The sequence below is a fragment of the Equus asinus genome, chromosome X (genome assembly GCF_041296235.1).
Source record: "Equus asinus isolate D_3611 breed Donkey chromosome X, EquAss-T2T_v2, whole genome shotgun sequence".
In the NCBI taxonomy this organism is placed as follows: Eukaryota; Metazoa; Chordata; class Mammalia; order Perissodactyla; family Equidae; genus Equus; species Equus asinus.
In genome coordinates this window covers 100,727,958-100,740,841 of record NC_091820.1, presented here as the reverse complement: position 1 = coordinate 100,740,841, position 12,884 = coordinate 100,727,958, and the positions used below count along the sequence as shown (strand labels likewise).

The 12,884-nt window shown below is 38.0% G+C and overlaps 1 protein-coding gene across 2 annotated transcripts in view; it reads left to right on the top strand.

The window, feature by feature from the left end:
• Nucleotides 1-1,856: 1,856 nt before the first annotated feature.
• The window catches only part of RBM41 (RNA binding motif protein 41), a 60,712-nt gene continuing 49,684 nt past the window's right edge, over nucleotides 1,857-12,884 (top strand). The window contains exons 1-5 of one of the 2 annotated variants that reach the window (XM_044763487.2): nucleotides 1,862-1,907; nucleotides 3,489-3,605; nucleotides 4,511-4,703; nucleotides 4,992-5,196; nucleotides 7,066-7,137. In XM_044763487.2, coding sequence (XP_044619422.2) covers nucleotides 1,900-1,907; nucleotides 3,489-3,605; nucleotides 4,511-4,703; nucleotides 4,992-5,196; nucleotides 7,066-7,137 — 595 coding nt within the window. In that variant the 5' untranslated portion in view covers nucleotides 1,862-1,899. Of the gene's footprint in view, nucleotides 1,908-3,488; nucleotides 3,606-4,510; nucleotides 4,704-4,991; nucleotides 5,197-7,065; nucleotides 7,138-12,884 lie in introns of both variants that reach the window. The other variant, XM_014835325.3, reaches the window with a different exon arrangement.

Sequence of the window (12,884 nt, the reverse complement as noted above, 5' to 3'; positions counted from 1 at the left end):
ACCCCAGGCCGCCGAGAAGCAGAACGTGTGAACTTAACCACTGTGCCACCGGGCCGGCCCCTCAAGTGACTTTAAAACCATACTTTTGTATAGTACTTTACAATTACCCTATTCTGAGGTATTACCCCCACTTTACACATGAAAAAACTGGCCTACACTAGTTAAAGAAACTCATTGAAACTCAAATAGTCCCGTAACTTGAAAAACATAAGTTAAGTCCTGATTACCTACTATGTTAAATTGTCAATAACCGGGCACTGAGAAATCCAAGCAGTGTGACCCCCAAACCCATGCTCTTTTTTCTTCTTTGGCTCTTTGTGATAGAAGAAGGGTTCCCTTTAATAAAAAAATATTATTGACTAGGTAATTATGTGGTTCAAAATTCAAAGGGTACAAAAAGATACAGTGAAGAGTTTTTCCCACCCTCGTCCCTCACTGTTCAGTTCCCCTGCCTGGACGTATTTACTTACCACTTGTCTGTATGTTTTCCCAGAAGTATTTTATGCATATAGAAACACACACATACATATATTCCGTGTTTTTTGCTCAAATGGAAGCATGCTATATACATTGTTCTGCACCTTGCTATTCTACTAAATATATTTTAGAGATTGTTCAATAGCAGTCCATACAGAACTTTGTCATTTTTGGGACTGCTGCATAGTTTTCCTTTGAATGAATGTATCACATTCATGGACATATGTTTCCAATATTTTGTTATAAACAATGCTGCATTGAACATTTTTTATATATATATATGTATATGTATGTATGTATGTATACACACATACACATACTTGAGGACACACTGTATTGAGGATAATATTCCTAGACACCGAATTGCTGCATTAAAGGGAATGTGCATTTAATTCAATTGTATCCTCAAGTTCCCTTTGGTAGAGGCTTTACCAATTTATGTTCCTACCAGCAATGTACTGAGAGTGTCTATTTTCCCACAATCTCAACAAAACAAGCGTGTTCTCAAACTTGTGGATCTTTACCAATCTAGTAGATGAAAAGTGTTATTTTAGTGTACTTTTTAAAAATAAACTTTATTTTTTAGAACAGTTTTAGATTTACAGAAAAGTTGCATAGTACAGACTTCCATACACCTTCACTCGGTTTCCTTTAGTGTTAACATTTACATAACTCTGGTATACTTGCCACAACTAATGAACCTTATTATTAATGAAAGTGCATCATTTATTCATATTTCCTTAGTTTTTACCTAGGGCCCTTTTTCTGTTCCAGGATCCCATCCAGGATACCACATGACATTAGTCATCACGTCTCCTTTGGTTCCTTTGGTTGTGAAAGGTTCTCAGACTTTCCACGTTTTTTAAGAGTTTTGAGGAGTACAGTTCAGTTATGTTATAGTCCGGGCCTGAATACATATGGATTTGTGATTCTCAGGATAGGAAATACAATGTCTTGTAAAACTCTGTTACAGACAGAGGAGAACCATCAGTGCAAGTGACGTGGTCACACTTGTCTGATCACTGGCTACACTGTGGAGGACGGATCAGAGGCTGGATTGGAAACATCAGGTAGGCCGGGTAAGTCCTTGAAAGCAGAAGCAGGGGGGATGGGGCACATTCAAGAGAAATTAGAAGAGCCAGGTTTGGTGATACTGAATGAGAAAGTCAAGAAGTCGCCTAAGTTTATGAGCTGCATATTTTGCCTTTAACCTCTACGAGAAATTCAAGAGAAATATTTTAACAATTTACAACATACCGGTTACTCCATACGTACTCTCTTTCCGTTTCTTTAGCTCTGCCCTACTACAATTCCCAGAGCCTCGCGCTCCACCACAATCCCCTTAGAGTCTGCCGCGCGGAGTTCTGGGACTTGAAGTCCGCGGCCTATTTACCCAAGTTAGAGATAGGGGCCTGTGGAAACATGAAGAGGTAAGGGCTTGTCTCAGATGAGGCGGCGAAGGGAGCTCTGTTCGAACTTTTAACTTTTAAAATGGCTTTTATTACTTTGTGTTTGGGGTCTGTCACGTTCTCGGGATGCAGTTTCGTGTGAGCGGGAAGACAAAGGAGGAGGGAGGAGGGGAGACGGGCTGGACAGGCCTGCAGGGTGAAGTTGCGGAAGGGCCGCCGCTGCCTCCGGTTCCCGCCGGCATGCCCTCCCGGCACAGGTCTCTAGGCCACGGCGCCGGCCCCAGGAGCTGGACGGATGCAGTGGCTTCTTCCCGTTTCAGACGGACCCACCCAGGTAAAAGGGTCTTGGCCAACTTGATGCCCAGCGCCGGAGAAACCCAGACGAGCTCCGCCTTGTCCCGCCCTCCCTCCACCTCACCCTCAGAGAGAGGCTCAGGGTGGGCGCGTTTATTTGCAGTGTTTGTGTGCTAAAGAAGACTTGCTCGGGCCCGGAGAGCAGGTAGCGCTTTCAGATCTTAAAGTAAGCAAGTTATAATTTGTTTCTACAAATTTAGAAGGATACAAAGCCGGTTCTATGTATTATGGGAGAAGACTGGCAGCCCTGCGAGCAGTTCCCCCTACTGGTTCTGCAGGAAATAGCAGCTTTAACTTGGCTGGTGATTGTTGAAAGCCCGAGCTTTACTATTACTGACAGTACACAAAGCCTTTTAAAGGATCCTCATTAAATTGGCTTTGTATTCAGTCTGCAAGTAGAATAATCACTCTGGAATAGGGCGGGGCATTTAAAATTCTTACTGATATTATGCTGTCCTGCACTGTCACTTGCTGCATCTTTTAAAAAAACATTTCTGACTTTTCCTGCCTCAAAATGACTTAAAAAATGTTTATTATGATATATCTCATACATGCAAAATAATGTATATATATAATTGAAAGAATAATAATAGAAGTCCGTTGTGTACCCCTTCCGGATTGCTTCTTCTCCCTCTCTTCCCCCTGAGGGAACCAGTTGTCCAGAATTTTACACTAATCATTCCCTTGCTTTAAAAAAAAATAGTTTTACTACATATGAATTTATCCCTAAACAAAGTGTTGCTAGTTATATCCATTTTCAACTCTTTATAAATGGACACATGTTTTTTGTGACTTGCTTTTTCTCACTTAACATTTCTTTTTGAGAGTCAAAGCCACTTTAAAAGTAGCAAGAACTGTCAGAATTCTAAATAATACATAAAAATTAAGATACTTAAAAGGAGTTTTTTAAAATCCTGGGCCTAAGCTTTTTCTTAAATTTCCCAGAGTAAGCCTGTGTCTTTCTAGAGCATGAGAATCTTGCTCATAATTATGGGAGATACATCTTGTAGGCCTGCCTCATCATAACCCCAATAGTAAAGGGCTATTTTAGAAGGAAGGTGTGCATTGTGTGTAAGTAGGTATTTGATAAGTAAATGTTTGTGCAATGAATGATAAAGGGCAACAAATAGTTTAGAGAAGTGCCTTTGAACAAATGGGGTCACTAATGGTAGATAATATAGATAAAGAATATATTTTGAGATTTACTGTCTCTTCTACTTTCTGTATCTATTCTTATATCTACTCCAGGGTAAATAGCTGTGTGAAGAGTGATGAGCATGTCCTGGAGGAGTTGGAAACAGAAGGGGAGAGGCAGCTGAAAAGCCTCCTTCAGCATCAACTTGATACCTCTGTCTCCATTGAGGAGTAGGTATTGATTTTGCAAATGGGGAGAGTATTATAGCCCCTCACATCCAGGTGACAGACCCCTCTTAAAGCCTGGATGGAACACTCCTCTCCCACCCGCCTTTTCTTGGCAAACTTCTGCTTATTAGGGATGATTTTGCTTCTGTGTCTCTTCCTCTAGGAAGCCTCCCATATCCCACTAAGTCTGGGCTAAGTGCTTTTCCTATGTCTTCCCTTAACATCAATAGCACTTCTAACCCGATATTATCATTGCCTGTTTACTTGCCTGTCTTCCACTTTTCTTCCACAAAAGCAGAAACCATTTTTATCTCTTCTTTTTGGTGAGGAAGACTGGCCTTGAGCTAACATCTGTTGCCAATCTTCCTCTCTCTCTCTCTCTCTTTTCTTTTTGAGGAAGATTAGCCCTGAGCTAACATCCGCTGCCAATCCTCCTCTTTTTGCTGAGGAAGACTGGCCCTGAGGTAACATCTGTGCCCCTCTTCCTCTACTTTATATGTGGGACGCCTACCGCAGCATGGCTTGATAAACAGTGCATAGATTCATACCTGGGATCTGAACCAGTGAACCCTGGGCCCCCAAAGTGGAGCTCACGAACCTAACTGCTACGTCATTGGGCCGGGCCCTCATTTTTATCTTTTTCATTGTTAAATCCTCGGTACCTAGCACCGTATCTGATGCATAATAGGTATTCAATAAATAAATATTTGATTCAGTCATTTATTAGTCCTGGAAGAAAGGACTATTGACTGAGTTCCATATCGTTACAGTGGTGCTTCAGCTTAGAAGTGGGACATGAGAGAGAAATTGTTGATGAGTTTCATTGTGCCTGTTTTAATAGTGAGCCCCTTTTCTTTAAATTATGGTAGCTGGAAGCTTTTCTTACTCTCTTCCTGCTTCTTTTGCAGATGTGTGTCTAAGAAAGAGAGCTTTGCTCCTGGTACTATGTACAAGCCCTTTGGGAAGGAAGCAGCTGGCACGATGACTTTGTCCCAGTTCCAGACACTGCATGAGAAGGACCAGGAAACTGCTTCTCTCAGGGAGCTAGGGCTCAATGAAACAGAAATCTTGATCTGGAAGAGCCATGTTTCAGGTGAAAAGGTGAGTGGGGCAATTTTTTTCTGGAGATTAAGGAGCAGGAGCTCTTCATTTGGCACCGAGAACCTGTTCATTTTTAGTTCTCACAAAACTGAGCTTTGTGTCTGAATCTTTGGTTTCTAGGATAGGGACCTTGGTAAAAGGAGAAGCTCTTCGTTGACTTGTTAGCTAACACATCTATAAGCGATCATTTCTGGGCCCTGACCATCTTCTCTCTTATTTGAGGCATCATATCTTTACTTTCAGGCCATGTCTTCTATGATATATGCCATCTCATTTCTCTGGTTTCAGAGGACAAGACTGAGGGCGACCCCTGAAGCAATACAGAACCGTCTTCAAGATATTGAAGAAAGGATCTCGGAGCGTCAGCGCATCCTTTGCCTGCCACAGAGATTTGCAAAGAGCAAACAGCTGACCCGGCGAGAAATGGAAATAGAAAAGTCTTTATTTCAGGGAGCTGATCGTCACTCCTTCCTCAAAGCTCTTTATTACCAAGGTATGTGATCGCCAATGACTTTGATGTATTCTTTCCCTGAGAGAAAGATCTAACATCAAGGCATTAACTATGAAGAGTTAGTGAAGGGAGTAGGGAAAAGATGAACTATCACTACTCTTGAGCAATGTGTAGTCCCATGAGAGACACAGATATGTACATAGTTAGTTGCAGTGCCCCATGGAAATTGCCATTGTAGAGATGTGAATAAATGCTGAGGGATCACAGAACATAAAACATCTGAGTCTAGTTGGGAGAGTCAGGAGTTGACATTTGTACTAAGTCTTGACAGATCAATAGACATTTGTCAGGTAAATAAGGGGGAGAGATAGTACAGATAGTAGGTGAATAGGAGCAGCGTTGTGAAAGGACCTGGTGTGTCTAGAGAACAACAAAAAGTTCAGTGTGGCAGAAAGTATAGGACGTGGCAGGGAATGACAGGAGATGACACTGGAACGGTAGATGAGGCTAGATTGTGAAGGGTCTTTAGGCTGAACTATAAATTAGCACAAAATATATAGATAAATGGTATGTGTCCTAACTAGAAAGAATTAGTTTAACAGATAAGTTTTGCTAGGCACTGTGGAAGGTGCACAGTTTAAGAAATGGTTCCTGACTTTGTGTCAATTACAGTCTGGTTGGAGAGAGAAGCATCTAACACTTTGTAGTAATGCTAGATACAGTTGTTAAGTGCTGTTCAGAGGAGGGAAAGGCCACTGTGCATTGGCATGACTGAAGAAGGTCTCTCAGAGGAGGTAAGATTTAAATGTTCTTTTAACACTGCCTATTCTTTAGGAAGGAGAGGGAAAGGCGTTTCAGTTATAGCAGATGTGAACAGTATGGTGCGTTTGGGGGGTTGGGAGAGACACGGTTACAAAGGTAGCTAACAAAATTTTGAACTTTATTTGGTAGGTAATATAGACCTATACAGAGTTAGTCAGTCAGTTTAGATATGGTTAAAGGTTTTTGAGCCAGGAGTAACATGATAAAAGCAGTATTTGAAATTGTTAATCTGGTTTCCAATAAATAGGTTGAGAGAGAGGAGGAACTGGAAGCAGGGAGAATGATTTTGGAGATATTACAGTTATTTAGGCATGAAGATTTGGACTAGAATGATGACAGTGGAATTGAAAAGAGTGGTGGGTATGGTTATAAGAGACATTACAAAGGCAGAATTGGTAATACTTGTTGACTGAGAATGAAGGCAGGGGGTCAATGGAGAGGAATGTGTCAAAGATAACCTAGATGTCTCAAGGCTGTGTGACTTAATTGGCAAAATTAAGAAAGCCTTTATGGGGAAATTTTGAGGAAAGATGATGAGTTTGATTTTAAACATGTTGAGTTTGTGAGAATGGCAGGATCGTTAAGTGCAGGTATTGAGAAGGCAGTTGGAAATGCTGCTGTGAAGCTCACGGGCAAGGTCAGAACTAGGTATATAGAATTGGGAATCATCTATGCTTAGATGATGTGTAAAGCCATGAGACTGTATGAATTATTTGTTAGAGACAGACATACCAGAGACAAGAAAGAACAGTGGTGAAGGAAGGAAAAGAACAAGTGAACAGCCTTTTGTGGAGAGACATTATAGCCTACAGATTAAGAACATGGGCTGCGGAGGCAGACTGCTGGGAAAATTCCGGCTCCCCCATGTACTAGGTAGAAGATGTTGGGCAAGTTACCACTCTTTGCTTCAGTTTCTTCATCCGTAAAATGAGGATATTAATAGTAACTGTGTTATAGGGTCGTTAGGAGGATTAAGTGAAGTAATACATGTAAACCACTTAGAGCAGTTACCTAGTATTTGGGGAGGTGGGTGGTGTATGAATCTGTCTGTTTCCTATCTTTGAAACTCCTTGCTTTAAACCTTCACAGCATACCACAAAAAGACAAGTGCAGACAAGTACATGACCTCAATGAAGAGGAAGATAAAATTAGGCACAAAAGGCAAGTCGAGAGTTTTCTTACAGTGTTAGATTTAGGAATGTAACGTAGGGTCCCAGACTTCTAAGTTGAGTGCTTATTTAAATTCCATATTCAGTATATGACAATGTTTGTAGGAAATGATCCAGAGGGAGCATATCATCCTGATATAGACTATTAAAGAGAGGAGTTAGTAGAAGTTGTAAAGATTTACATTTAGTGTTGTTGATTTTTTTCTCTATACCTTTAAGTTATTGTACCAGACATGAAATATCCTTAATGAATTTTAGATCCTATTTCACAACTAATTCTGAAGATTTTTATTAATCATTAAAGTTTAGCTATGGATGATGATGATGATGATATAATAGCTAGTATTTTATTTTTGATATGAACTTACAGTAAAATTGCCTGGGGGTTTTTTTGGTGTAGAATACTGTGAATTGTAAATCATGTAGCTTCATGTAACCACCACCACAATCAGGATAGAGAACAGCTCCATCACCCTAAAACTTCCTCATACTATCCATTGATAGTCACCCTCAACTCCACCCATAATCTCTGGCAGTCACTGATCCATTCTCCATCACTGTAGTTTTGTCTTTTAGAGAATGTCATATAAATGGGATCATACAATATGTAATCTTTTGAGAGTGGCTTCTTTCATTCAGCGTAATGACTTTGAGATTCATCCAGGTTGTTGTCAGTAGTTCATGTTTCATTGTATGGATCTTACAAGCTTTCTTTGTCCATTCTCCCATTGAAGTGCATTTAGGCTATTTCCAGGTTATGGAGATTATGAATAATACTGATATGAACATTGTTGTACAGGTTTTTGTGTGAACATAAATTTTTATTTCTCGAAGGTAAATATCTAGGAGTGAGATTACTGGGTCATATGGTAAGTGTTTGCTTAACTTTATAAGAAACTGCCAAACCATTTTCCAGAGTGGCTGAACCATTTTGCATTCCCACCAGCAATGTATGAGAGTTCTAGTTGCTCTGCATCTTTGTCAGCATTTGGCATTGTTGATATTTATTTTAGTTATTTCAGTAGCTGTGAAGTGGTATCTCATTGTAGTTTTAATTTGCATTTCGTTAATGGCTAATGATGTTCAACATCTTTTCACATGCTTATTTGCCATCCTTATATCCTGTTTGCTGAAGTGTCTGTTCATATCTTTTTCTGTGTTTTAATTGGGTTGTTTATTTTCTTCTTGATGACCTTTGAGAGTTCTTTATATATTCTAAATGCAATTCTCTGTTGGCTATCTGATTTGCAAATATTTTATACCAGTCTATAGCTTGTTTTTTCATTCTCTTAACAGTGTCTTTTGCAGAGCAAACTTTTTTTTATTGTGGTAAAATATACTTTACATAAAATTGACCATGTTAAACATTTTTTAAGTGTACAGTTCTGTGGCATTAAGTATATTCACACTATTATGCAGCCATCATCACCATCCATCTCCAGAACTTGTTCATCTTCCCAAACTGAAACTCTGTGCCCATTAAACATTAACTCCCCATTCTGCCCTTCACTCAGCCCCTGGCAGCCACCATTCTACTTTCTGTCTCTATGAAGTTGACTACTGTAGGTACCTCATATAAGTGGAATCATACAGTATTTGGCCTTTTATGACTGGCTTGTTTCACTTACCATAATGTCTTCAAGGTCATCCACATTGTAGTATGTGTCAGAATTTCTTTCCTTTTTAAAGCTGAATAATATTCCATTGTATGTATCTACCACATGTAGTTTATCTACTCATCTGTCAGTGGACACTTGTGTTGCTTCTAACTTTTGGCCATTGTGAATAATGCTGCCATGATCTGGATGTACAAGCATCTGTTCAAGTCCTTGCTTTCAGTTCTCAGTTCTTTTGAGTATATACCCAGAAGTGGAATTGCTGCATCATATGGTAATTCTATGTTTAATATTTTGAGGAACCACCATACTGGTTTCCATAGAGGTTGCACCATTTTACATACCCACCAGCAAAGCACAGGAATTTCAATTTCTCCACACCCTTGCCAAAACTTATTTTCTTTTTTCTAATAGCCATGCTAATGAGTGCAAAGTAGTATCTCATTGTGGTTTTGATTTGCATTTCCCTAATGACTAATGATGTTGAGTATCTTATGATGTGCTTATTGACCATTTGTATATCTTTGGAGAAATGTCTATTTAAGTCCTTTGGCCATTTTTAAATGGATTGTTTATTTATTTGTTGTCAAGTTGTGGACTTTTAAAAATACATTCTGGATATTGATCCCTTATTAAATATATGATTTACAAATATTTTCTCCCATTCCATGGGTTGCTTTTTCACTCTGTTGATATTGTCATTTGAGGCACAAAAGTTATTTTTGATGAAGTCAAATTTGTCAATTTTTTCATTTATTATCAGTGCTTTTGGTGTCATATCCAATAAATCACTGCCAAATTTAATGTCGTAAAGCCTTCTTCTATGTTATCTTATGAGAGTTTTATAGTTTTAGCTCTTATGTTTAGGTATTTCGTCCCTTTTGAGTTAATTTTTGTATATGGCATAACGTAAGGGTCCAGCTTCAATTTTTGCACATTGATATCCAGTTTTCACAGTACTACTTGTTGAAAAGACTGTCCTTTCCCCATTGAATGATCTTGACAACCTTCTTGAAAGTCTTGACCATAAATATGAGAGTCTGTTTCTAGGTAATCCCTTGTATTCCATTGGGATATATGTCTTTATGCTAGTACCACACTGCTTTAATTACTGTAGATTTGTAGTAAGTTTTGAAATCAGGAAGTGTGAGACCTCTAACTTTGTTCTTTTTCAAGATTGTTTTTACTATTTGGGGTCCCTCGAGATACCATGTGAATTCTAGGATGGATTTTTCTATTTCTGCAAAAATCGTCATTGGGATTTTGATAGGGATTACCTTGAATCTGTAGATCACTTTGGGTAGTATTGACATTTTAGCAATATTAAGCCTTAAATGTATGAACAAAGGACATCTTTGCAGTTATTTGTGTCTTTAATTTCTTTCAGCAACATTTTGTAGTTTTCAATGTAGAAGGTTTTTGCCTCAGAGCAAATGTTTTAATTTTGATGCAATCCAGGTTATCAGTTTTTTCTATCATAGATTATGCTTTTTTTTCATGTCCAAGAATTCTTTGTCTAACACCAGATTATGAAAAAGATTTTTTCCTTTGCTTTCTTCTAACAGTTTTGTAGATGTATATTTTAAATTTAAATGATCTATAATCCATTTGACTTCATGTTTATATAATGTTTGAGGTATAGCTTAAGGTTCACTTTTTTGCCTACGAATGTCCAACTGTTCCAGCACCAATTGTTGAAAAGAGTATTCCTTCTCAATTTACTTGCCTTTGCATTTTTGTCAGAAATCAATTGGCTATATATTTATGTTAATAATTAACATCATAATTAATGACAAAAGATTGAAATCTTCCCCCCAATCTCAGGAATAAGCCAAAAATGTCCACTCTCACCACTTCATTCACAGTGGAATGAAATTAGAAATCAATAATAGAAAGACATTTAGAAATTCACAAATATTAAACAACACTCTACTGAATAACCAGTAGATCAAAAATAAGTCACAGGGGACGTTAGAACATACTTTGAGATGAATGAAAACAAAACTTAACATCCAAAACTCATGGAATGCAGTAAAAGCAGTGCTTAGGGGGATATTTTTAGCTGTAAATGCTCATATTAATAAGAAAGATCTCAAATTAATAACCAAAACTTCTACCTTAAGAAAATACAGAAATTTGTCCAAACCTATAGAATGTACAATACCACAAGTGAACTATAATATAAACTATAGATTTGGGGTAATTATGATATGTCAGTGTAGGTTCATCAATTGTAACAAATGGTCCACTCTGATAGGGAATAATGGGGGAGACTGTGTATGTGTGGTGGCAGAAGATATCTGGGAAATCTCTGTACCTTCCCCTCGGTTTGGCTGTGAGCTTATAACTGCTCTAAAAGAAAGTCTTAATAGAAAAAAAGAAACTATAAAAAGAAGAGCAAACTAAACCCACATCAAGCTAAAGGAAGGAAATAAAGATTAGAGCAAAAATAAATGAAATAGAGAATTAAAAAATAGAGAAAATCAACAAAACCAAAAGTTGGTTCTTTGGAAAGATCAACAAAGTTTGTAGTCCTTTAGCTAGACTTACCAAGGAAAAAAGAAGGCTCAAATTTCTTATCCCCTGCTCTATTTTGCTTCCTTTTTACGTGGAATATCTTTTTCCATCCTCTTACTTTCAGCCTCTTTTTTTTTTTTTAATCTAAAGTGTATCTCTTGTAGACAGCAAACATCATATTTTCTTTTTTTAATCCATTCTTCCAATTAGATAAAGTGTTTGGTTCATTTAAATTTAATGTATTTAATTGGAGTCTTGATAACGTAGGATTTACATGTCATTTTGCTATTTGTTTTCTGTATGTCGTGTATCTTTTTTGTTCCTCTATTACTCTATTTGTTCTTTCATGTTAATTAGGTTTTTCCAGTGTATCATTTTAATTAACTTGTTGCTTCTTTTACTTTTTTTTTTTGAGTTATTCTCTTAGTAGTTGCCCTGGGGATTATAATGAACATCTTAGCTTAAACAAACTAGTTTGTATTAATACCAGCTTAATTTCAATAATATTCAAAAACTGTTTTCTGTTTAGCCCTGTTTTCTCCTTCCTCCTTTATTCTATTATTGTCATACAAATTATATCTTTATAGATTTTAAGCCCATCAACACAGTTTTATAATTATTGTGTTATGCAGTTATCTTTTAAGTTAGATAGGATAAGAAAAATAGTTGCAAAAACAAATACATTTATACTGTCTTATGTTTACCTGTATAGTCAACTTTACTAATGTTCTTTCTTTGTGTGGATTTGAGCCCATTTATTTTAGCCTGAAGGATTCCCTATAGTTTTTCTCATAAGACAGGCCTTCTGGTGATGAATTCTCTCAGTCTATGTTAATCTTGGAATGTCTTAATTTCTCCTTTAGTTTTAAAATATAGTTTTTTACCAGACATTGAATTTTTGGTTGGCAGTCTTTCAACACATCAAATATGTCATCTCACTGCCTTCTGGCCCCTATAGTTTCCATTGAGATGTCAACTGTTAACATTATTTAGGACCCCTTGTCCATGATGAGTCTCTTCTCTTGCACTGCTTTTGTTACTGAACCTGGTTCATTTTGCCCATCGCATGAAAAGCCAATCACTGAGACAACGAGTTTGCAGCAGAGAAAGGGTTTATTCCTAAGGCAGCCAGTCGAGGAGATGGGATAACAAATCTCAACTCTACCTCCCTGAAAATGGGGATTAGGGACGTTTATGGTATAAACTGGGAGGATGGTCTGAAGTCTGGAGATAGATGATTGGAGGTAAGGAATCAATGATCTACACAAGCATCGTCAAGCTTCATGGCTCTTCCTAGTATGCATGTTCACAAAATAGCTGTGTTAGCATGAACTGAGCATGGAGTTCTCAGCTCCCTGATGTCAGGAGGTCACCTATCAGACACCTATTCAGGCCCAGTTGTTGGGTTGGTGGTTTCAACCAGCCTGAACTGGATAAGGGTCAACTCTTAATTCCTGAAAAACAACTGAGGCACCTGTTACCATGGTGACTTAAGTGTCAGAGGTGTTATCTATGAGGGTGTATTTTAGTAGTGTGTTATCTAACTACTTTTGCAAACAGACAACTGTGTGTAGTTAAAGCAAGTTGGATCCTGGTTTCACTTTCA